We start from the raw sequence: 25,178 nt of genomic DNA, 5'->3' as shown, positions 1-25,178 counted from the left end.
TCTTCTGCTAACGTCTGCTCTTAGTAGGAGGGAGGCCTTTTTCCTGCGTGAAGCCATCCTTCCAAGTTCAGCTTGCTTGTCTGAGGACCCTCTTCTGACAGAGAATTCATCTGGGGAATCTGGGGAATGAGCCCATCCTTTCATCACGTGGGTGTTGCCTCACCTTATGGCCTCTGTTGGAACCCTGCCAAGGACTGATGTCCACACTACACATGGGCGTTCCAGAGCGTCCTGGCTGTCCCAGGAGCGGAGAGGGTGAAGATGCAGCTGCCTGATTTATAGGAGGTGGAGACCAGAGGAAGATGGCAGGCTGTGGATGCTTTGAAAAGAGAAGGGAACAAGCTAAGGAAGCACTTGGGCTTGTGGTGAAGACAAAAAAGGGCTTCGGGTTGGTAGAGGCTGTGAAGGGGGCCTTAACCAGCAGAAGAACCTCTGAGGCTCTCTGGTCATCTGCTTCTGAAAGTGAGTGTGGGACAGATAGACTACACTCTCCAGTGTGGCTCGAACATCTCCCTGTGTCCCCGGCACCCAGCTCGACACCTGCATAGTAGGCTCCCAGTAAATGCTTGCGGGATGGCTCAGCCCGAAGGCTTGGCCAGCACTGCCTGGGGGAGCAGTCCCGGCATCCGCCTGTGCCATCCGGGAGGCAGTTTTAATTGGGCGGCGCATTCCTGAGGAGGCACCCATCACTTCGCACCTTTGCCTGGCTTCCAGGTTTGTCTCACCATCCTGGTTATGAGCAGTGAGGTTACTGCAGACATGAGCTCACTGGGGCTCTCCGGGTGGGCCAGGGCAGAGTGGGGCCACCTGGGGATCCCTGCACTCCCAGCCTCTTCAGTTGCTCCCTGTGCACTAGGTAGCCGGGCCTCACAGGCAGGGAGCAGTAGGGGCCCCAGGGCTGCCATCCTGAGAGGCACCGAGGGATGGGGGAGACAGAGACCAGCTCTGCTCAGCTCCATACCCTCCCCCTCGCACATAGGGACGGGTGTGCAAAGGAGAGTTTAGGACTATGCTAACCTCCCTCTGCTCTGACGTGGAGGCTGAGGGTTGAGAGCTGGAGCACTCTTCAAATCTCCATTCTGCTCCCTTTATCTATGCCACACGTGGGAGAACTTGCTTGAAGTTAAGGGACACCCTGTACGTGAAACAACATTTGCTTCTAAGCCCGGGAAGCAGGCCACCACCGTGCCCTGCTCTCTCCTCCTTGGACAGTGTGCCACGGGCCTCTGGTTTGAGTGATGTGACTGCTTTGCCTGGGCTGGGACCCGCACGCCGTTCCCCACGACAGTGCCAGGGCAAAGGTCTCAAATCCTTGTGAACCCTCCAGCGGGCTCACCTGCCCCAGGTCCCTTCCCCGCCTAGCACAGGCCGCGCCTCTCCCTGCTCTCCCCATGTTTCCTCCTTTCTCCTCAATGGCACTTCATGGATACCTGGTGTCATCACCCCAGTGAGCTGGACCACTGAATGAGGATGGTTGAGGGATTTTCCAGAAGCCATCTTTTAAGAAAGATTTCTGCCCCGCAGAAATCAAAGAAACCGAAAGGACTGTTATCTCTTTGGAACGAGGGACAGAAATACAAGGACAACCCAAACACAAACCAACATCTTAAAATAAACACTGGAACCAGGCTCTCTTGTCGGGGGACTCGCAGATTGAGGAGACCACTATCTGGCCCTCGGATACTGTTAACAACTGTCCCCAGTGTCCACGTGATGGCCCCGCGGGCCTTGGTCCTTAGTAAATGCCAGAAGCCCCCCTGCAGCCCCTGCTGGCAACCTCAGAGGAACACGCGCGCTGAGTCACATCAGTGTGCGTGCTACACACATGTGCACTGCATGGCCTCCACCCCTCCAGGAGTTGCCACCCCTAGGTGCCCCCGCCTGGAAGTTCTGGACCTCCTGAGTGGGAACTGTGTCGGGAGTCGGCACCCTCAGGCCACGTGTGGGAGGAAGGTGTCTAGGCCGGCGAAGCAGGGAAGCCTGCCTAGCGGAGGTGGGGAGACCAACGTGGGCTTGCTGGATTTTAACTCCTCAGTGAGTGTTTGATGGATCCTGAGCAGGAGTCAGCCAGTCTCCTGGTCAACCTCCCCCAGCACTGCCTTTCTTACCCCCTGTGTCAGCCTCAGGGACAAGTCTGGTGGCCAAACACATCTATACCTGACTGTTGTCACAAACTGCCATTAAACTCCTGTCTGGGGATCCCTGGGTGGCGCAGCGGTTTAGCGCCTGCCTTTGGCCCAGGGCGCGATCCTGGAAACCCGGGATCGAATCCCACATCGGGCTCCCGGTGCATGGAGCCTGCTTCTCCCTTTGCCTATGTCTCTGCCTCTCTCTCTCTCACTGTGTGCCTATCATAAATAAATATTTAAAAAAATTTAAAAAATAAATAAAGATTATAGATAAATAAATAAATAAATAAATAAATAAATAAATAAATAAACTCCTGTCTGTGTGTGCCGCTGCGTTGGGCAGGGTGCCTGGGGCCTCAGCCAGCAGAGCCTCGACCCCTGTGGTCTCTGAGACTCCACCAGACGAATGGAAGAGGGACAAGCAGTGAATGGGTGGACACCCTGTGCGAAGGGGGCAGCGAAAACCGTGGGTGAGGAACGAGGGATCCGCAGGGCAGAGCCTGAGGACAGACGGCAGAGGTGACCTCCTAGAGGATTTGAGAAAAACAAAATCCATCCTCAGCCCCATCCCCTAAGTTAACTGTCTGAATTAGCTCTTGGCGGCTTCTCTTCTCTGTCTATGGTCAGGCCACGTACATCTTTGGCCGGGGCAATGCAATGGCTTCTTAGTAGGCTTCCTGGCTTAGAAAAGGTAGCAGTTTCTCGGGTAGATACTACGCGTCCGGCACTGTAGCAGGCACTGGTTACGTGTTTAGTTCTCGCAACAACTCTGCAGGCTGGCTAGCGACGCCCCCCTTGGATGGATAGGCCGCCTGCGGCTCAGGGAAGTGGGGTGGCTCGCCCAACATCACACGGGGAGTAGGAACACCCACCGCCGCTGGCCGCGTGCCCTTCCCGCTCTCCTGCGGAGGAAGAGCGGTCCTTTAATAAGATGCAAACGGAGTCATATCATTCTGTTTCTTAAGACCTTCAGAGGCTCCTCACAGGCTTCAGGAAAAGACCCAAACCCCTTCCAAAGCTGACAAAGTACTCTCCTGCTGCTCTCTTCCCACTAACCACACGCTCCGACCACAGAAGACTATTTGCAGCTCCCTAAACACGCCGGCACTGTGTGTGCTTGCTCCTTCTGACCTCTCTGTGTAGGACATTCTTTTCTCCCCGCCTCGCCCCACTCCACACCCCATTTCCTGCACCCGGAGAGCTCCTACGAAGCCATCCAAGCCTAGCCCAGATGCCACTCTGCACCCTTCCCTGCACACCTACCTCCCGCTGTCCCCGAACACACACCGCTCAGCCTCAGCACAGCGGTCGTCACATCTTCTCCAGCACCTGTGCTCTCCCTACTGTGCTTTAAGTGCCTGTGAACCAGGCGAATGTCCTGCTAGACTGTAGACTCCCTGAGGGCAGGGATGGAGTCCCTGAGGCCTAGAAGAAAGCCTGGCAGAGAGTAGGTGCTCCATCAACATTTTGTTGAGTGAGTTGAGTGAATGAATGGGGAGGGCAGGGACAGTGTCATAGTCACAGGACTCTTTCTGTGTCCCCATCTCATGGCACGTGCTTGGTACCCAATGGACGTGCAGTCATGGTGAATGACCAGAGGCAGGAGGAGAGAGGACACAGTCGGGGGGAGAGGGGAAAGAAAGCAGAGCTTAGGTGGCCCTACAGGCCTGGCGCCGCTCTGTTCCTTCCACCAGGGGGCGTGGGAGGCCCAGCACCGGAGGCCTCCACCTTGGAAGTTCTCTTCCCCCTGAGGCTCAGCCTTAAAACCTGCAGAAGTTTGGGGTTGTTCCCCTCTACAGCAGGGCCAAGGAGGCGGCCAGCTTCTAAGGGAAGGAGCCCACCCAAAGCTGGGTTACTGCAGCGGCAGGCCTGGGCCTGGCTGGCTGGCCCTTGCCTGGTGGGACAGGAAGCAGCCAGCTGCTGGCATCTAGATGCGCCCGGGCAAGGCCCACCTTGGGACAGATAGAGGCTTGCAGCTGGTGGCTCTGGCTGGAGCTGAACTGGGAATGGGTGCAGAGCCGGGAATGGGTGCAGAGCCGGGAATGGGTGCAGAGTCTTCCACATCGTGGGCGTGCACAAATTCCTGGACACTAGCAACTCGTTAGAACTCACAGCTTTGTCTCTCTGCTCTACCCCATGTCAGTCAAGGCCAACCCAATCTTTTAGGGAGTCAGGGCCCTGGGCGACGGTGACAAACAGGATGTAGTCCCTGCCCTCCAGGTGCTCCCCTTCTCCTCTGTGGACGCCCTGCACCTGCCTCCTCCTCCCAGTGGCTTCTGGAGCCAGACTGGGCCGGGGGTGCCTCTCACTAGCTGTGTGACCTCGGGCACTGACCTTAACCCCTCTGTACCTCAGTTTCCTCATGTGTAACATTGTTTAAATGATGGAGTGAGTTATCCCATGACAGCCCCTTAGAGGAGTTCCTGTCAGGTAGTAAGCATTCAAGAAATCACAGCCATCATCATGGGGACGATTCTCTATCAACCGGCCTTCAGAAGCTTGCAGTTGAAGGCATATAGGAGAAGAGCTAGACTTGTGTCCTGGCAGCATTGTCACCATCTTTGGATTACCTTTGAGCATTCCTCCCCCCAGCCGGTCCTTCCAAGTCCTTAGATGTGGAAAAGAAGATCCTGTAGGACTCAGGGGACTCTGAGTTCATGGGGCTTTTGGATCTGAAAGGGAGCACACCAGACAGGTCCAGAGAGAGAACTGAGGCCCAGAGATGCCAAGGGACCTGATAAAGGTCACAGAGACAAGTAGAGGCAGGGCAGGGAGAAGGTTCCCGTCCCCTGACCCACCACCCTATCTCTTGGGTGTCTTTGGGCCACATAGCTGTGTGGCCACTCTGGTGGGCCATCCATCCCAACTGAGACAGCTTGGTGATTTTTGTCTAAATTAAATGGCACCAAACATTTGTATTATAAAGACTTTTTGAGTGTTCTTGTTTTGTCTTTCACCCCTCCTTACGGACAAGTTTGTAGGGGACAGCACAAACAGTAAGAGTGAGAGAACTGGGCAGGTAAGAGAGGGGTCGGAGGTGAGAAGCAGCTGAGGGTGTAGAGAGATGGAGCAGGAATCTGTCCACGGTGACAGATGGGGTGTGGAGTGGGGCGAGGCGGGGAGAAAAGAATGTCCTACACGGAGAGGTCAGGACGAGCAAGCACTCACTGTCCACGGTGGCGGCCTGGGCGCCCGCACATCCTTCCCCGAGCTCTGGGCTGCTGTGAGGACAGCCTCTTGAGCGATGGGCGCCATACGTCGGGAGCTGGGCCTCTTGGGTCCTGCATCTGCCTCTGCTCATGCCTCATCTCTCTCTGCTCGTATGGTCGTCTCCCTGCCACTGCGCATGGGCCCTCACTCCCTGCTCTCCTTCCAGAAGCAGCGCGTATGTTACTTCCTCCATGAAGCACTTCTGTCCTAATCCTCTGCCAGGGACCCTCTCTCCCTTCTGCAAATTCTCACATTAATTTCTCTAGACTTCTCTCTGGGGCGGGGGGTGGGGAGGTCGGGGTTGCTTCACCCTTTGCATGGTCCTCCAGAGGCGGCATAGCATGGTGGCCAAGAGCCCCTAGATTCTGGGCCTGCTGAGCACAGAGCCCCACTGTTACACCAGCTGTGTGGTGGTGTGAGAGTTTCTTAACTCCCGCGTGCCTCAGTTTCCTCCTCCACAAGACCGGGATAATGATAGTACCTTCCTTACAGGGTTGTTAGGGCTTTGAGGGAGTCGATGCATGTAAAGCACTTAGACCAGGACCTGGTGCATGGGAAGTACTCTCTCAGCGGGGGCTGTTGTTGTCATTGGTGTGTTTGTGTCTGTGCCCTGTCTCCTCATTAAGCCCACAGCTCCTTGAGGGGAGGGTCCCCCTCCTTTACTTAAGTCAACCTGTGTCCCCCCCCCCCCCCACCGCGGATCCTCGCAGACTGTGGAGTGATGATGGGGTCCAAGGGCCCTCTCCCCTGGGCCGCAGCCCTACCACCGGGGCCCCTGCCGAGAGCGGGGCTGTCTCCGTGGCTGGGGCCCTTCCTCTCACGGCCCCGCCCGAACTCCGGCAATTTTCCCTGGCAGCTCCCACGTTCTCCACTAACTTTAGGGTTGGTTTCCAGCTGTGGTTGGATTTTTCTGTTTGAAAAAATATTTTAAGCAGCTGGTGGGGAAGGGGTGGAGAGGTGGGGAGAGAATAATAAATAAACCAGTGAAAGGAAGATTGTCTAAGTGACTTGAAACTGCCACCGCCGACAGCTCTGTCTGTCTCTGGGTCGTGCCAAGGACTGGGGAGCTATCAGGTGATTGGGGGTGGGAGGGGACACCCTGGTAGCTTCCCAGGCTGAGGAGAGAGCCTTTCCGCCGCTCACAGGCACCTCTTGCACTTGCTCTCACTTTATGCCTCGTGTGAATTCTGAAGATGCAAAGAGTTGGCTCTGCAGCAGACGGCATTGAGGTTAGACGCTGAGAAGCCCACCTTTATTTCACCCAAGACCTGTTTTTCTGCAGAACTCAACTTTCTTTTCAGACTTTATTATTTTTTTAAGATTTTATTTATTAATTCATGAGATACACAGAGAGAGAGGCAGAGACACAGGCAGAGGGAGAAGCAGGCTCCATGCAGGGAGCCCGATGTGGGACTCGATCCCAGGACCCCGGGATCACACTCTGAGGCGAAGGCAGTTGCTCAACTGCTGAGCCACCCAGGCGTCCCTCTTCTCAGCCTTTATTACACAATACCTCAGGGAGCCCCTGGGCACCCTAGTTGCTTTTCACCACCCCATGCTTCCAAGAGAAGTGCCATCCTCCTGCGACCCCAGCTTCATCTGCAGCCCTGTCCCGCTCAGCTCTGCTCTGCCTCTGAGACCCGCAGACTCTTTTCCAAATTTGTCACCTTAGTTACCTCCCCGCTAGTGGTGGGGCCTCAGCCAGGGAGACCTCCCCAGCCGGCAGAGGCCCAGGCCGAGGGCCAGGAGCGGGGGGCCACGGCCACGGGCTGCCCCACACGCAGATGGAAGGTTCGCGCTGCCCCTGTGCGGGCCGGGGGAGGGTTGCTGAGACAGAGACCCACAGAAATTCAGGGATGGGAGAGAAAGCAAATCATAGAGTGGAACAGAAGCCGAGTCAGAAAGAGACAGGGAGCGAGTCAGATGTGGGGGTAGGGAATTGACAGTCACTAGGCAGTGCCCCTGGCCAGACCCACATGGAAATTCCTGTGGCCTCTGATGGCAGGGTGGGCTCAGCTCCCGGGGCTGCCTGGTGCCATCGGGTATGGGGGCCCAGCGGGGGGTCTCGGACCTGGGCTGGCAGGGAGGTCCTGCCCTCCACGCCAGGTTCTTCTGAGGGCTCCCTCCACTGGAGTCAGAGCCCGCGGGGTGGGGGGGGGGATGCCCCTGTGGGCTCTGGGGCCTGGTGGAGCTGGGCGGGGTGGGGCGCAGAGTGCCTTGCAATCTCAGGGAGCCAGTAGCAGGGGTAGAAAGGCTGGGAACTGGGGGCTGACTTTTCAGGAGTGAGCTGGGGTGCCAGCTGAGCAGGGCATCGCTGGGCCTGAGGACCAAGAAAGTGGCCAGGCTGTTGAAGAATAAGAGGTGGTGGGTGGGGGTGAAAGGAGGCTGTCTGGGCTTCAGAGCGCCTTGTCTTCGGGGGGGTGAGGATTGCTGTGGCCAGGAAGTGTGGGTGGAAGGAGGTGCCCGCAGTGCTCAGCAGTCTGCAGGGGCAAGGAACCATGGGGAAGGGTAGGCTCAGGATTGCGAGTGGGCTGACGGCTGTCTTCGAGGCCGCCCTCATAATGATCCGCACCCCCAGGCACATCTGCCCTCCTGGGTCTCCCCCAGCAAGGAAGACAACACACAGGTCTCAATTTATAATTGAAATTGCTACTTATTAGACGATTCTTGCCGCTGGCTAACTTGGACCACCGCAAAATTTAGAGTCCCGGAGGGTTCTCAGGGGCTAGGAGAATGGGAATTTGTACTTCCTAATACAATTTTACGTTCATGTTGAATTGGAAGCTTCACAAAGCACGTTTTTTCTTATTATGAAACATAATATCCTTCTATTAAAAAATATATGTACAGTTTAACAAACAATTTAAATCGTATACCCAGGTTTCCACAGGCCAGGCAGAGAAATAGAATAGCATCAGTGCCCCAGAAGTCCTGCCTGCCCCCCCTCATCAGTCCCACCCCTCCGCCCCGAGAGGACTGTATCCTGACTTTCGTGATCGTCATTTCCTTGTTTATCTTCCAAAGCATTTAGTCTCTTAGATAGTATCACCTTTGAGTTTCACAGTAACCTTATTATCCCCACTTTACAGATGAGGAAACCGAGGCTCAGAAAGGTTAGCCATCAAGTCCAAGGCCACCCACCCAGTAAGTGGAGAACCAGCAGCATATTTGGATTGACTGATGCCTGGGGCGGTTTCTCAGTCAAATCAGAATCTCTGGGACAGCCCAGTGTTGGTGTTGGAGAGCAGCTCCCCAGTGCCCGGAGAAGGGGGAGGCTGTCTTTGCAGCCAGGCCAGGTGCTCCTTTCCCAGATTTGCTGACTCTCTGACTCCTTAGGGCCCTGCTGTATGGGTGCCTGGCAAGAAGGGATGGAGGCCCAGAGGAGAGTAGCTGGAAGTCAGGGAAGTACCCTGTAGCTAGAAGGAGCTAGAAGCCCATCTGGGATGGGATAGATGCCTAGAAAGGGCCCTGCCTGCCACATGCCAAGGGAGCCCGGGACCATGAGGACATGCCCGAGCCAGGTATGTGCCCAAGGTTTTGCCAGACTTACCAGGTGTGCCCTCGTTGGTGGGCCAGGTGTGGGTTGGTGTGAGAGCACGAGTGTGTATGTGTGCACCTGGTATGTCCGTATGCCCAGCTCTATCTACACACTTGGAGTGCCCGGAACCATTCCCCCTACCCTCAGCTGTTTTCTTTTCATTATAAAATGATTATTATTGTTATAGAAATTTTAAATACAGGGGCACCTGGGTGGCTCAGCGGTTCAGCACCCTCCTTCGGCTCAGGGTGTGATCCTGGAGTCCCAGGATCGAGTCCCTCCCCTACAGGGAATCTGCTTCTCCCTCTGCCTGTGTCTCTGCCTCTCTTCCTCTCTCTCTCTGTGATTCTCATGAATAAATAAATAAAATCTTTTAAAAAACTAATTAAAAAAGGAAGAAATTTCAAATACAAAAGTCTCCCCTTTCTTCTAATTCTAATCCAAGTGATCCCAGACATAATTTCTTTTAACAGTTTGGCATGTATCCTTCTGTGCTTCTTTCTAAGCACGTTCAAATAAATAGTTATTTAGATGTACGTATCTAAAGGCAACAGTTGTTAATTAATTAATAGTTAAGTAATTGTTGGTAATTAAAAATAATTATTTTTTAACAAAATAGAATCAGATTCTACATACTGTCTTTCAACTTTTTTTTCATTTACTGTACCTTGGCCTTCTTCTCTGTTAGTATGTATGGATTTTTTTCACTTTTTTTTTTTGTAACAGCTGAAGAGTACTCCTCGAAACAGATGTACCATGGTGTGTCTAACAGGCTTGGCCTCTCTGTGGGCTCCCCCAGTCTTCCTCCCCAGCTCCCCCAGTCTTCCTGAGGTGGAGAGTATGGTGCAAGGGGAGTGGTAGGGCAAGGAGACTGGCCTTACTCCGGAAGGCAGCCCAGTCCCACCTGCCTTTTGACCTCCAGCAACCCTACAACCCCACCCACCCCAAAGTCCACACTTCCTTCTCCTGTGCTCTGTCTCTTTCTCCATGTCCCTCCCTGTCCCTCTCCCGACCCTAGACCTCTGCCTACTGCTGCAGGCTCAGGGGCTGCTGGGTGAGCTCCTGGCCTTGGAGGAACTGGAGCCGGGAAGGCCCAGAGTTGAGAAGACTTCTGTGTGCGGACAACCTGCAAGGCAGTCAGCTCACCTGCTGCCAAGGGCACCCCAGGAGAGGGCGCCCCGCAGACCGTGAGCCTGGGACTGCCCCGTGCCCGCATGGCAGCTTCCTGCTTCCCAGAGGGCGCGGGCGATGGGAACTGTGCCAGCCAGGCACGGTGCTCCCGTCCCTGCCCAAGTGTCATGGAAAATCCAGAGCCTTGATCTTTGTTCTTGATGCTCCTCCCCAATTTTTACAACTGGAAACTTGCGGCCACTTTGTTCCCATCAGCTGGGGAGAGAGGTGTAGTGCGGAGTGAGGGGGTGACTGAGTCAGCAGGTGGTGCAGCTCTTGGGGCTCCCAAGAGCCAGCCGTGACCCCTTCCTTCAAGCCCCACACTCTCAGTGTACCAATAAACAGACACCGCTTCCGTGCTGGGAGGCAGAGGGGGCGGGATGGGTGCAGCCTTCGTGTGGGTCCTGGGCCAGCTGCCCCCCCTCACCCAGGATCGCACCCAAGTCATCCAGGTCCACGGGTCCCCTTGCTCCAAACACCTCTCTACCCCTTCTGATGTCCCGGTGGCCAGCGGTGCCTGGCCCTTCTCATTCCTCGGGGCAGGTCCAGCGTGTCTGTTTACCATGGATCCAACTAGAAGTTTATGGTAAGGAAACCACTTTGCGACGTTGCTTCCCTCCCCCTGCGCTTGGCCCTGCTCCTGCTGCCCTCTCCCCCTCTTCCTCCCCCAGAGCCAGAGTTCATGGAAACTTCCCAGGTCAGTGATTCTCACCTTCTTTTCCTCCTCAGCGGAGAGAGGCCCAGCCCCCTTCTCTGGAGCCCAGCACTGTCCTTCCCTCAAACCCCTGCTTCCCCAGGACAAGGCCTGCCTCCGAGGAGGGACGGACCTGGGAGCTGAGCCCTCCGCCCTCGCCCTCGTGCATCTCCTGGCACCGTCAGCTCGTGAGATGTGTCCTTGCTTCCTGTGATCGTCAAGGTGAGCCTGGGCAGCCTTCGCCCGCAGGTGAGAGAGGACAGAGGGGCCAAAGCTAGGAGGAGGAGGGCCCCGGTCCTGCCAGCAGCTTCCACACGCACAAACCAGCCCCCGACTCAGTCCACTCACAGGTGCTGTGAGACGGGCCTGAGGAAGCTGCTATCTGGCTGGGGGTCGGGGGAGGTGTGTGGCACAAGCTTTGGGACCTCAGAAGACAGAGGCCTGTCTCCCGGGGGCTGCGTGACCGGTTAAGACCTGACCAGCTGGGGTGATTGGAGCAGGAGTGGCCGGCGGGGTTGAGGGATGTAGGCCAGCCCCCCCACCCCCAGAACCCTGTGCTCAGGCTTTTCTGCCTGGCTGGGGCTCCCTGGGGCTCTGCTCTGTCGCCCTGTCTGTCTGTCCGTCTGGCAGGAATACTTGCCTGCGGGGGTCTAGAGCGGGCTGTGGCTGCGGGACAGAGGGAACCGGCTGGCTTGCCCCCCACACAGGGCGCATGACCTTGGCTGGAGGCTGCTCTGCCCACCAAGCCCCATTGCTCCCGGGGCAGGGGAATGGGCAGAGTAAGCCTGAGGACCCCGCTCGCCCCCGTGGGCCAAGGAGGGCTGCTGGGGGCTGAGTGACCCCAGGCCAGGCCCCTCCACCCCACATCGGACCCGCCTCACTGCCCAAGCGGGACAGATTATTTTGGCTCCTTCAGAGGCTGCCAATGCCTTTGCCCCCTCTCCAGGAGTTACTCAGTTACCAGTTTTGGTTTTCTATTTCTAGGGCAAGACTGGGCCCTCCCCTCCCAGCTCCCTTTACCCCAAGTCTTAGGCATTTCCCCGCCATCCAACTCCAGGGAGGTGGCCAGGTGCCTAGGTCTGGGTCCAGGGGCAAGGTCGCCCTCGTCTGTGTTGGGGAAGCCAGGGGCATCTGAGGGCAGGCTAACCCTCTCTCCTTTGCATCTTTACTCTGCAGCTTCCTGCCAGAATGTTCCCATCAGCACCCGAACATGCTGTAGCTCTTGCCTTAAAAAAGAAAAAAAGAAAAAAAACCTCCTCTCCAAGACCCATGCCCTGCCAGCCCCGGCTGCATTGCTCCGCTGCTCTCAGGGCCACCCTCTTGGGAGAGCGGGCGACACTGGCTGCTTCTACCTCCTCCCCTGCCATTGCCTCTTCACCCTCCCCCCAAGTCCAGCTTCTGTGCCACCACCCACCTCACCGCACCCACCCATAAGAAACTTGCCAAACCCAACTTTCTTGGCCTCGTTTACCTCCTCTGTCTGCAGCTTGAACTCAGCCGGCCCCTGGCCCCATGTGCTCCCCTCTCTGGGTTTCCCCACGTGGTGCTCTCCTGGTTTTCTTCCACAGGTTCCTCTGCAATGTGGCTCTGATGTCGGTGCCCTTGGCCTGGGTCCTGAGCGCCTCTCTCAGCCAGTCCATTGCTGTAGGCACCACCATGCAAGTGGCAAGTCCCTGTTTCTGTCCAGCCTATTCCTCCTCTTTGAGCTCTGCCTCCTAGAAGCAGACTTGACATTGCTACGTGAAGCCTCCCAGATGTTTCAAACGTGACCCGTCGCAGGGAGAACTCTGGATTCTCACCCCATGTTGCCCGCGTCTTGCCTGTATCACCTCCACCTTCCTAGCTGCTGAAGGCTGTGGTCCTGGATTCCTCCCTACTTCTTACAGCCAACTTACCATCAAGTCCAGCAAATCCTTCCTCCAAAGTGGGTTCCACCGTGTGTCTCAGTTGCCACCACCTGGTTTCCTTTTGAACTACCATCCTCCCTTACCCGGACTCTGCGGTGGCCTTGTGGCCCGGCTGCCGGCTTCCAAGGGAGGCTCCTCCGTTTCAATCACAATGAAGCATTAAAGAATCATCATTCAGACCACAAACCCTTTCCCCACAAGCCTTTCAATGTGCTGTGTGTGTGTTCCGAACGTGACCAGAGCCTATAAGGCCTTAAGCATTGTTTTGTTTTCTCATTTCCCAGCTTTGTCTTGTGTCCTCCGCACTGGCCGACTGGCGCCTGGGTCTTCTTTTCGTCCCTGATGGTCAAGTTCTTTCCCTGCATTAGGGCCTAGAATTAGGCCCCCCCAACACACCCACACTCACACACACACACACACACACACACACAAGCCAGTCCCATTCTCCTCTCTCAGATTAGCCTGGGGGTCTCTCTCTCGATAGATTTTCCTGTGACCCCATCAGCCTTTAATTTCAATTTCAACCCCTCTATTCAGTTTATTTTCCTAATCCCTGACTTACTCTGCTTGTAATAATTTTATTTGTTTAGAATATAAGCTTCATGAAGGCAGGGACTGTGATGCTTTCACCACTGTACCTCCAGTACTTAGCAGAGGGCTTGGGGCTTGGTAGACAGACACTAAAATTTGCTGAATGAGTGAGTGAGTAAATGAATGAGGGGTCTTGGCTGCGATAGACATTGAAGTTCTGGTAGGGCTGAAGAAAGGTATGGAGGACAGGAAGCCTGTGATTGGTAGACTGATACTCCCTACGTGGGGTTGCCAGATGAGCAAAGAAAAATATGGAACACCCATTTAAATTGAAACTTCAGTTAAACACCAAATCATTTTTCAGTATAGGTATGTCCAAAGTTAAAATTTAACTGAGCATCCTGGATTTTATCTGGCAACCTGGAGAGTGAGGAGGGTGGGATGGAAGTGGGGCCAGAGCCTGATAGTATCGTGGGGCCAAGGGGGTAGTACACAGAGCCAAGGGGGCAGCCGGAGCTGTCTGGGACCTGATCTGGGAGGAGCATGTCAACAGCACACCAGTGTGCGGCCCCCTTGAGGGGAGGTAAAGAGGAAGCTCTGAGAGACATGGGCTGAGCTCTGGGTGAGGGGTAGGGGAGCTGGGGCCTGGCGTGGCAGTGGGGATTCAGGTCCTTGACCTTCTAAGATCACGGGCGGAACCTAGCAGACCCTTCCTTTTCCATGACCTTCTGACTTGTCCTCAAACTTTGTTCATTTCAACACACGCTTACCGGATACCCTAGGGCTTACTGGGCGCGGGGCCAGGTACTGAGGGCATAAAGATGAGTAAGACTGTCCCTGAGGACTGGACGGCATGATCTGGCCCTGGGAGGAAAGCCATCACCAGTACCCACTGTCCCCAGACACAGACCTGGGTGCCTTCCCGGCTTTACCTCATTTAATCCTCCAGACTCCCTCCACAAGGTAAAGCACTATTGCTGCCACTTCATACACAAGGAAATAAATGTTCAGGTGACTCCGTAACTTAGCGAAGGTCGCAGAGGAAGGAAGTGATGAGGCCGGATGCAGATTTGGTTTTCTGACCCCCTGGAGAAGAACTCCTCCCTCTTGGAGCATCTCAGCTGTCAGAACCAGGTCAGAGGCTAGCGGGGCAGGAGGAGGTGATCGGAGGCGGGGACTCACCCAGACAGTGCTCCGCACAATAAGACGTAGGGCACAGACTTCCTAGCCGCTGTTTTCCACCGAGGCCCAGGAGAGCTGCCTGGAACATATGACGGGGAAGGCCATTAGCGCAAGGCCACTGGCATCCGGGTCTCACCAGCCTCCCCCAGTGACATTACACATACTGTCTGGTGACCTCAGTCCTCCAGAAGTAACTAAGCCCCGGGGGACACAAGCAGTTTTGGAGAAGGGGCTGGTGAAATGCTAGTCCTACCCTGTCCTCCCTTCCACTCTGATAGTCCCGTTGCTTCCAACTTGGGCCAGAGCTGGGCTCACATTCCTTTCCTCGAAACCCATGTATCATAGACTTTCAGGTCAGCGTGGGTTCCAAGAGGGTGTTCTTGCCTTCCTCTCCCTCCGGAAGGCCAGGCCCTTCCCCCGCTTTGACAAGGAGGCTCTTGGGGCCTTAGAGATTCCTGGGAAGGAGAGGCGGCACTGCGCGTCTTGCTCGCCTACCCCAGAGCCTTCTTCGCCCAAGGAGTAGAAACTTCTACCCAGCTTTTTCCCCTCCCAGTGCTGTTTGTGGCAGGCTGCTGTCGTCCAGGTTAATTAAAGCATGCAAATTTAGGAACACCATACTTTGTTCAATAATTATGATCTTATCTCTTGTATGCCTTTATTTTTTTAAAGATTATTTATTCAACCTTGGGACCTGTTGTTCAACGCATTCTTTTGGTCTTTCCTGTTCCCCATGGTTCTACCTCTTTACTTGCCTTGGTGTCCATGTTGCCCCAAGGACATGTAGCTCGGATGTGGGGAATCCCTTCCTTGAGTCCTTCATGGGTCTGACATGTGGGATTTCCCAGCATTGGCTCCAACCTAATGAATGGATCTAGACACACTTCACACATTTTCCTAATTGCATTTGATCTAATTCCCAGGGCTGCTCCCTACGTGTGTGCACACAGTCCCACACTGCACACAAGCTCATACACACCCTCTCATCCCTGCTTGCACGTACGTTCACACATGCAGGGGGATGCTGTCCAGCTGTCTGTTCTGTAACAGAAGACACTGATGTGTTGGGAGAGGGCCCACCGTCACCGACAGCCTGCGGGAGAATTCATCCTTGGGCCCTTTGTTGAACAGACATCAGACATGCCATTCGGGTGGTAGAGGCAGTCATGGAACGGGACTGCTTGCACTGAGACACCCAAACAGGGATTTGTGGGGGAAGAGTCATTTAGCTTAGAGGGAACTTGGATGAAGGAGAAACCACATGATAGGAAGCTTCAGCCCAAGGAGAAGACAATTCCCCACGGTGGGAAGGTGGAGAAAGGGAATAGCTGAAAGACTTTTAAGGACAAAGATTCTATAGTCATCAACAGTATGATCTATTCTATTGTGCAGCAAAGAACTGCCCCTTGGTTACTTCACGTCTAGAGGGAAAGTCTACTGCACCTACTGGTCTTGGTGAGTGATATTTTGGAGAAATCATGGATAGTGGATTAAATTAGATGTTTGATTCAATGTGAGCAGGGAGTGGAAGTGTGCACAGGAGACAAGACATAAGAGAGAGAGAAACTTCCACAGAAGCAGGAACTGGGAGCCAGAAGCCACTAGGCAGATAGGGGAACATAAGGCCAACCCCAACTCCATCCCAAACATGCCTGGCAATATTGAGGGGGACCCTGAACCTCCCACCACCTGTGGGACGAATGTTGGAGTCGATATTACTTCCTCTCACAGAGCAAAATGACCCAAGTGGAATTACTGGGAATGCACATTTTAAAACCCGTGTGCGTTCACACTCACATGAGCATTTCTTCCCCTTGAGAGGGCTCACACTCCATGACTTGGCAAGTATCAGGTTAACTTTATAAACGAAGACGGCCAAACCAGAATATGTAAGTTAAAAAATCTACCACTGGCCTGAATTATCTGGTTTGGCCATCTAGACTTAGCAAATTAACCAGAAAATTGCCGAAGTCCTGCACTTGTGTTGGACAGACACAAATTTTAGGGCGGCCTGCGTCCTTGCAGATACCTAGATATCTCTTCACACATTATTATTAAGTATATCTCTCCACATGTTATCACATCTAATGTGTATTTGTAACCAACCCAGTGATCGCCCCAGATTACTCGGGACTAATCTTTCCTACCAGGCTGGTTTTCTACAACTGCCTATCACGTGACTGAACCATGGCTACAAAAACACTGAAAAAGTAGCACATACCCAGCTAAGAAAACGCCATAATTGCTTTTGTTCTTGCCTTCCTTTTCTAACAATGTGTGCTCAGAAAATGCGGTGAAGTTTACCATTAGCCTAAATTGCACATAACCGGCAACGACAGCCTGCCTTTCAAACAGAACCCCAGATGAAAAACACCAAATATGAAAATTAAAAAAAAAAACTAAAGAAATAGGAAGGGGGGTAGGTGTAATGGAAGACTCTTGAGCCAAAAGAGAGGACACTTGGGTCTTCACCTCAGTTTTGCTAGGAGTTTGCTTCTGAAAATTTGTCCGTGTCTTCAGTTTTTTCCATCAGTGTAGGTACACGTGCTTTTGAGAAGCTCCTTTCAGCTCAAGAACTACTGAGACTCCTCAAGTAGATCATCAGGTGTTTATGAGGAATGTTCTGATATGGTGGAAATAGTACTCAAATTTTCAGGTGCATAGTAAATGTGAACGTCCTGTGAAGATCCGGATTCGGATTCACTACATCTGGGCTTGAGATGCCTTATTTCTAGCACGCTCCCAGGGGAGGCTAATGCTGCTCGTCCATGGACCACGCTCTGACTAGCAGAGTGGGGCTGAGTGAGAGGTCCCAGGTCTGCCATAGTCTCTTATCTTTGCTGAGCCTCGGTTTCCTCTTCTGCAAAATAAAAACAGTCTTAAACACATACTCGCAGAGGATGTTGTGAAGCCATAGCAGATGACACATTGGAAAGCCCTGTCTGTGTTTGTCAAGTGTCTTACAGACGTGTGTTATTACTGTTTGGAGGTTGCTGGGCTTTACCTTCAAAGACTCTCCGTTGCTGCTGACAGGGCAGGGAGAGGATGGAGTGATAAGTGCCCCCATCCTCCGCAGAGCACTCACGTGAAGCCGCTTCCCTGGAAGCTGTTGTTTGCAGAGCCAGATGTTCGGTGTGTGGCTCCCTCCACCCTCTGATTGCTGGTTGGCCTGTGCTCCTGGCCCTTGACCCAGAGAGGCCACATGGCTTCCAGCTGCACTGGGGCATCCGGAAGGCATCTGGCTCCCAGCCTGTGGGCTCTCCCTGCAGCTCACCACAAGCTCAGGACTGGCCCTGGGCAGGACTCTGCGCTAGGCAGTTGGAGCTCCGGGTTGTTCCCTCAGGCAGCTGGTGTCCTCACGCCCTCTTGCCCTCCTGTCCTCACTCACTGCACCCAACCTGCCCCCATCAGACCTCAAGTCAGGAAAGCATCCGACACACGAATTCACAGAGTTCACAATGGCTCATCAGGCTTGGGGGTGACCTCTCTTTAGGGGACAAAACCTAGTTGGGGGTTAGAACTAGAGGAGTGGTCCAGGCCTCAGTGCCTGCAAAAGGTGGTGTTTTTGGAAGGGGTTAGGAGGCCTCTGTACTACCTCTGAAATCCTAGACTCCAGCGTCCTGCCTCTGTATGCCTTGCGACTTTCCATTGCCAGCCAGAAATATTCCATCCTTGCCGTGTGCATTCCCGATCTTGCTCCTGACCCACTTTGGGTGTTTGTGAGAGCTGAGACCAACTCTTTGATGTCATAGACTGATGTGAAAATCTGGCAGATGCAGGTTTCCTGGCCATATGGAGCTTGGGCACAGCCATCATTATCAACCGGGGGCTCTCAACCTCCCTGTCCCCTCAACAGCTTGGCAGACACATGGGACACAGCCTCCGTGCATCCTGGGCAATGAATACCACTCCCTCCCCTGCCCCTGCCCCTGCCCCAGCTAGACTCTGCACCTCTCCCTTACTCAGGCCAGCCTCACCCAAGAAAGAGGCAAGAATATTACGATAAGGATCATTTCGGGGAGCCTGGGAGGCTCAGTGGTTGAGTATCTGCCTTCAGCTCAGGACGTGATCCCGGGGTTCCCCGGGATCAAGTCCCGCTTCGGGCTCCCTGCATGGAGCCTGCTTTTCCCCCTACCTGTGTCTCTGCCTCTCTCTCTCTCTCTCTCTGTGTCTCTCATGAATAAATAAATAAATAATCTTAAAAAAAAATAAAGGCATACAAGAGATAAGATCATAATTATTGAACAAAGTATGGTGTTCCTAAATTTGCATGCTTTAATTAACATCAGGACATCCAGGGACATGTGATCCTCTGTTAAGAACTCTCCACAGATTCTCTTGGCTCCCTCACAGGGGCCAGGGACTATCTACTCAAGAATGGAATTTGATTTTTAGGCAACAGACCCACTGAATATCTATTATGTACTAGACAGCCAACCTGTGAAGATACAAAGATAAATAAGACGTGGGCAATACACAGGCCAGATGTGTCCCCCTCCCCGGCCAGGAGAGTCCCACAGGCCATTGTCACATCTACACCACCTCTGGTCAACCTGAAGGCTGTTTCTGCCACCTCTTTCTTTTTTTATCCCTGGATGAATCATGCTATTTTATTTTTCGTTTTACGTCTGTCAGGTTTAATAATCTCAGACACCGGCTTTTGAGTTTGTCTCCTGATTCATTTGTTTCTGCTTTTATTTCAGTTTCTACTTTCTTTGAACATCCTCTTGAGTCTTTAACTGAATATGTAGTTTGTTAACACTCAACCTTATGTTTCTTTTTTAAAGATTTCATTTATTTATTCATGAAACAGAGAGAGGCAGAGACATAGGTGGAGGAAGAAGCAGGCTCCCTGCTGGGAGCCCAATGTGGGACTCGATCCTGGGACCCCGGGGTCACACCCTGAGCCAAAGGCAGACGCTCAACCGCTGAGCCGCCCAGGTGCCCCTCAACCTCATGTTGTTATCAATGTATCCTAAATTGCACATTCTCCAATAAAGAGTATTTCAATGCATCCATGAATTTCGATATGTATTGTTTCAGTATTATTTGGTTGTAACTATCATAACAGTAATTATTTTTCTTTGACCCATAAATTATTTAGGAGAGTACTTGAAGTTTTCCAGATGAGAGTTTATTCATCCGTTTGAGACTGAATTTGTATTTTACATCATTGTGGTCACAGAATGCGTAAAAGTGTTTTCTGGTCTTTTTTGAGACTTGCTTTATGTTCCATTTTTGTAAATGTTTTGTTACGTGTTCTTGAAAAGGACATGTATTCTCCAGTTTGAGGGTGCAAAGGTTTTATATATGTCCTTCAGATCAAGATTTAAGTTCTATTTTTGCTTTTCATGAGTTATGTCCTTTTTCTTTTTTTTTTTAAGATTTTAATTATTTATTCATGATAGTCACATTGAGAGAGAGAGAGAGAGAGAGAGAGGCAGAGACACAGGCAGAGGCAGAAGCAGGCTCCATGCAGGGAGCCTGACGTGGGATTCGATCCTGGGTCTCCAGGATCGCTCCCTGGGCCAAAGGCGCCAAACCGCTGCGCCACCCAGGGATCCCTATGTCCTTTTTCAATTTTAGACTTCTTTTTTTTTTTTTTTTAGACTTCTTTTTTTTAAAAATGTTATTTATTTATTTATTTTGAAAGCGCACACTTGCAAGCAGGGGGAGGAAACGGCGGGGAGAGGGGCAAGCAGACTCTGCACAGAGCACGGAGCCTATGGGGGGCTCAATCTCACGAAGCTGAGATCATGACCTTGAGATTATGACCTGAGCTGAAACCAAGAGTCAGATGCTCAACTGACTGAGCCACCCAGGAGCCTCATCAATTTTTGACATCTTTAAGCTTTGAGTTTCTGGAAGAGATGAATGTAAATGTCCCACTTTCATTTCAGATGTTTTAATTTCTTCTTGTGATTCTGTCAATCTTTGCTTCATGTATTTCCAGACCATACTGCTAACCGCATGCAGATTTAGTTATTAGTGTGTCTTCCTGGTATAGTTTCTTTAAGTAATAATCCTCTTGGTCCCTATAATGCTTATTTTTTTTCTTGCTTCAAAATTCATTTGACATTAATTATTAATTAACGATATTATTATTGCTGGTACTAATATTGCTATCCCAACTTTCTTTTTCTATCATTTCACCTTCAACATTTTTCATTATTAGGAACAAAATATAGATTGACTTTTGCAAATCTGAGAGTCTCTGCCCTTTAGCAGATACATGGTGTCTGTTAGCATTGTCCACATTCACTCTACTAGTGTGCCTGGGTTGTAAGGCCAGGGTGTCTAGAGGAACTGAGAATGACATAGCCATCCCGGGAAAGCCAACATGAATTACTATCTCACAAATCTCCTGAGTCCTGGCCCTGGAAGTGAATTTATCTGCACCCTTATCTTCCGTGTAAGATGCGGTCATCCTCACTGCCAGCTGCATCTATTGACCTGGGATCTGTCCTGTGCACCTCTGTCCCCCACTGCTTGGCTCACACAATCCACAGGAAGGCTTTGTACTTGGGATGTCCATTTTCTTCAGCTCATAGGAGGGATGCACAAATGTGTGGACTTGTTTCAGCACTGGCACTTCAAGTTTGAACCAAACCCTCTGTTCTCCCAGGCTTTGTCCCCCTGAATCTTTCTCTGTCCTCCTGTCCTTGCGTCACTGTGTTTCTCCTATCTGATATTTGCCTCCGCAACTCCCCCCTTTTGCATGCACAGGTGCTCACAGGCATGCACATATGCATGTGCACAGACACACCCACCCACAAGTTCCTATGCTGGCTCCAGGATGAACAGGCTCCAGGATGAACTGCTCTGATGTTTAGGGTAAGAGGGAGGAGAGGGAAAGGGAGGTAGCAACACTGGTCCGATGTCCAAATGGTGTCAGTGCGGAAGACTCACTAAGCCATATTTACTTTTTTGTGAGTCCTGAATTTCCTGCCCACCACAGGGTTGGGCTGGAGGTGGCCAGGCTCTTTCCCCATCCAGCCCAAGGTTAGACCTCAAAAGGCTGAGCTGAGTTTGAGTGGAGAGGTGGCATCATTTCTGAAAGCCCCACTGCTGGTGGCTTAGGGGTAGGAAACTGGAGGCTGTGTCTGTGGTCTGGGGAAAGCCCTGACAGGTAGGAGGCAGAGGCCCTGCTGTGCCTGCAGCAGATTAGGAGTCTGCAGGCGGTGCCACGTGGGTAAGTCCAAGGAGGCCCCAAGAGACCTTGTGAACAAAAAAGAACATCACTTTTCCATAATGCCACACGACCCTCTGGGCCCAATCATGTGCCAGGTGGAGTACAGAGACCCAGGGAGACGGTGTGATAGAATCTGGGGGTGGGAATGAGAACAGGGACACTGTGAGTATCATCAGGCCCATGGCCACCATCTAATCTGCATCAAACTTGCAGGATCTAAAGACCGGCTCATCCGAGGTCCTACTGGGGATGGGGCAGGGGGTGGCTGCCCTTGCTTGAAAGCCTTCCTGCTGGGGAGGGGAAGCCATCAAAGGGGCCAGGTTTTCTTGGTTCAAAGAGGGTTCTCAGAAACTATAATCTATGCTTAAGAACCAAACAACCCCATTAAAAATATATGTTCACATAAATCAGTGACCTTTGGGTACATTGAAACAATCTCTAAACAATGACTTACAGTCCATAAACCAATTTTTCAGTACTCAAGGATGAGGTAAAAGGCAGTCACTGTGTGGGTGGACCCATCCATACGAGACCTTGCACTAATTATAAGCTAAGAGATCAAAGCTTCCATGTGTACTAATCCCAAGTGAGTTTTTGGCTCTCATCTACAATAGGAGAGGGGGCATATTCTCACTCGGTGACTTCCTCCTCTACTTCTGTTCGTCCCCAAGCCTAAGCAGCTATAACCAAGCTATTGAATATCGGTTGGTCCAGACTGACCTGGATGGACAGAGCTATAGATAAGGATAGCGTTCTTGGCCGTGGGAGCAGGGCAGCAAGAACCTCGGGCTGAGGGGGCAGCAGCCCAAGCATAGGGCGGGATGTGTCTCGGGCAGCTCAGCACAGACCCCAATCTTTCGGTGGACTCTTCACCGACATCACCCCGTGTGGCTCACTTGCTCGGCTGAGACAGGTTCAAGGTTTGTCTGTAGCATCCTGGAGACAGGGGGGTGCTCTCCGCCTCCCTTGACCTGCCTTGAGCTCTATCTCCTCTGGTGGGGTGGGGAGGGAAGTCTTTGGGAGCAGAGGGCGCACTGAGTTCCCAAATAGCACCCAGGTGTCAGTCCCACTCGGAGGAGGAAAACAGAACTCTGGAAGAAAGTATCTCAGCGGCGGCTGTGTGGGTGGGTCCCTTCCTCCCCAGCACCCGGCAGTTAGAGTAATTGCCCGATTAGCGATTCCCGCCGTGGCAGGTGAGGGGTGTATAATCGGGCGGTGTGCGTGGCAGGGTGACCTGAACTCAACAAACTGAGGTTAGGAAATTGAAAGCTGGCCTGTTGGCAAAGAGAGCACCCCAGCACCTGGTGCCTCCAGAAGAAAGAATCTGCTCCTTGGGGACCTCAGGAGCTGGAGTTGGGGGGTTAGGGCAGGGATGGAGGCACTGACGGTACCCAGAGATCTCTTTAAGTTTGTTCACATGGGTGGGGGGTTCTCTTGCCTAGAGTGAAGCTAATGAACTCTAAGCCACGTTCTCTGGCCCTTCGTTTATCTTTGGACATCAAACCAGGGAAGATCTGCTGATGGCTGCCATCCCTGCCCAGCCTCCATCCCCCCACCCATCTCTCCAGCCCGTGTTTAATGAGTACAGAGTCTGGCTGAGGGCTTTTGGCCAAACCCATGGGCTCCAAGAGTCCCTGGGGAGCCATAGAGGGCCGGACGGCAGGGGCTATGACGCCTCTGTGTGTGTCTCGCCTGCGGTCCCAGGCAGGCTGCAGATACCACAGGGCAGCGTGGTCTTGAGGGCAGCTTCCCCCCTCCCCGCTGGCCACGCTGACCTGGGCCTCCTACCCCCGACTTGGCCTGGTCCCTCTGTGTCTGGGGACCCGGGGAAGAGGGCCTGATTGTGTAAGTTTGGGGCCAGACCTCTGCTGTCGGGGCTTTCTTTGGGCTAGAGAGGGAATTTGGGCCATGGGGGTAGAGTAAACAGGCTGTGTTCCTGGGAAGCTGTGCCCTGGCCAGCTGCTTGGGGCTGAGGGGCACAGAATCATCTGGAGGGAGGAGAGACTGTACTCAGCCAAAGGGTGCACCCTCCCTTGTGCCTAATGCCTTGTGCCTGGCCTTTCATGTGGGGCTTACCTTTGCTCACAGTCACTGACCTGGTCCCTAAAGTCCCTGGGGAAGTTACCTCTGTGAGCTTGGGGGACTGGGCCAGCTGCGGGGTTAGGCCAGTGGTCAGAGGTAATACTTAACCTTTCTGAGCCAAATGTTGTGAGGGAACAGGGGGTGTCCAAACTGGACAAGAAGACTGGTGGTACATGGAGTGGGATTTGGGTTGCTCAAAGACTCCATCTGTCCTAATAGTATTGACTGTGGCTTTTCACCAGAATTAACTTTAAAATTTCTGGTTGGTCGGAAACTTTCCTAGTATCATTCTAAGCCCAAGGAGAATATTTTGGGAAAAGAGAAGTCCTTATTTAGAGCTGAAAAAAAAATAATGTGATTCTTGCTGTTCTAGTAAATTTATCGATTCCCTATAATTTTCTTGACCCAAAAGATAACAAGCTGGGCCCCAAAAGAAGGACTTAACCACATCCTTCCCCTATGTGATCTCTTCACTACCCTCCCCTTCAAAACACAGCCTCCCAGTCCTGGCAGAAATGGTCAATGCAGCCCGCAGCTCTATGCATGGTTTCCCACCACTCGGAGCATATAGACCCTAAATAGTTCAGGCTGGAATCTCTGGGAAGACCCTGATGTCCTTGGGCTCAAGCTCCCACAATGACATGTGATACCCCTGTGTTTATTCCCCCCAAACTTCTCCTGTTGTAGGAGGTGATTGCACTCACAGAGGGGCCAAGCTGTGAGCTTTGCTGTTATGGGATCTTTCTTCCTTTCAGATTGTCCCTTCTCTGGGCCCCACCAGCATGAGGGTAGCCATAGAGAGGATCCTGGGGTTCAACGTGGTTATGACTGAGCCCATACACGGCCCAGGTCATGGCAAAGTCAACAGTACTGCAAGGCTAATGAGCTTCTTGGTCCCCTCATACTCTGAGCATTCTCTGTTCCTCACTCCTACGTGTCCTCGGGATCCATTCTCTGTCTTTCTTTGTTCTGTTCTATACCCCAGGAGGCTGACCCCCTGGACCTCATCTCTCTGGGCTCCCTGGCCTACCAGCTTCTGATTGGGTCCAGCCAGGAGAGGCACTTTCAAAGGATCAGAGGGAGAAGAAAGAGGCTGGGTATTTTTCCCTGCTCCTTTCTACTTCAAAGTACTTCTCTGGCAATAGTTCCATTCCTTTATGGCTTTCAGTTCCCACCAGGTGGCCAGCTCTTCATGGTCCCAGCTCCTGTTGGGCTCTGCTCACAATTTCTTCCCTTATCCCTTGGGCCGTAGAAGTCACGGTGGTGATGATTTCCTGCCATTTCCACACTTCACTTTTGTCCTCATCCACCTGCCAATGGACCTTTCTTCAAAGCCTCTTCATTTGACCCTATAGGGGTGAATTATATTTTCTGTTAGGGCCCTGACTAATGCACCTCACCTTCCCAATTTGCTGAATAGATAGCACTTCTCTGGCTCATAGGAGGCGTGAGTCAGGGTTCAGAGCCTTGCCTCCCATACTTCTGTTACCATCTAGGTAAGACCCCCAGGTTCTGGTCCATGTGATTCCTTCTGATTAGGGAAGCT

The 25,178-nt window shown here is 52.7% G+C and overlaps 1 protein-coding gene across 7 annotated transcripts; it reads left to right on the top strand.

Annotated features, from left to right (window-relative positions):
• The first annotated feature begins 10,293 nt into the window (after nt 1-10,293).
• Nucleotides 10,294-12,909, top strand: LOC121479740. 7 transcript variants are annotated; one of them, XR_005984816.1, is made up of 3 exons: nt 10,294-10,633; nt 10,777-10,963; nt 12,310-12,909. XR_005984816.1 is itself a non-coding variant. In XM_041735530.1 (3 exons), exons 1-3 carry the CDS (start codon nt 10,428-10,430, stop codon nt 12,330-12,332), a joined length of 348 nt encoding a protein of 115 aa, XP_041591464.1. In that variant the 5' UTR covers nt 10,294-10,427; the 3' UTR covers nt 12,333-12,909. The 7 variants fall into 7 exon arrangements, 4 of the variants coding, with proteins under 4 accessions (XP_041591464.1, XP_041591463.1, XP_041591462.1 ...); XR_005984815.1 differs by having other exon boundaries at nt 11,918-12,909; XR_005984814.1 differs by having other exon boundaries at nt 10,777-10,990.
• Nucleotides 12,910-25,178: the final 12,269 nt, after the last annotated feature.

The sequence above is a fragment of the Vulpes lagopus genome, chromosome 21 (assembly GCF_018345385.1).
Source record: "Vulpes lagopus strain Blue_001 chromosome 21, ASM1834538v1, whole genome shotgun sequence".
Classification (NCBI taxonomy): domain Eukaryota; kingdom Metazoa; phylum Chordata; class Mammalia; order Carnivora; family Canidae; genus Vulpes; species Vulpes lagopus.
The sequence above is the reverse complement of the archived record's forward strand: the minus strand, read 5'-3'. Positions and strand labels throughout refer to the sequence as shown.

Coding starts and splice junctions, on each gene's coding strand:
- LOC121479740 (XM_041735527.1), top strand. CDS start 10,428: ATGGGTGCAGCCTTCGTGTGGGTCCTGGGCCAGCTGCCCCCCCTCACC. Junction 10,634..10,844: donor GATCCAACTAGAAGTTTATG/GTAAGGAAACCA, acceptor CTGCTTCCCCAG/GACAAGGCCTGCCTCCGAGG. Junction 10,991..11,917: donor TGGGCAGCCTTCGCCCGCAG/GTGAGAGAGGAC, acceptor TTTACTCTGCAG/CTTCCTGCCAGAATGTTCCC.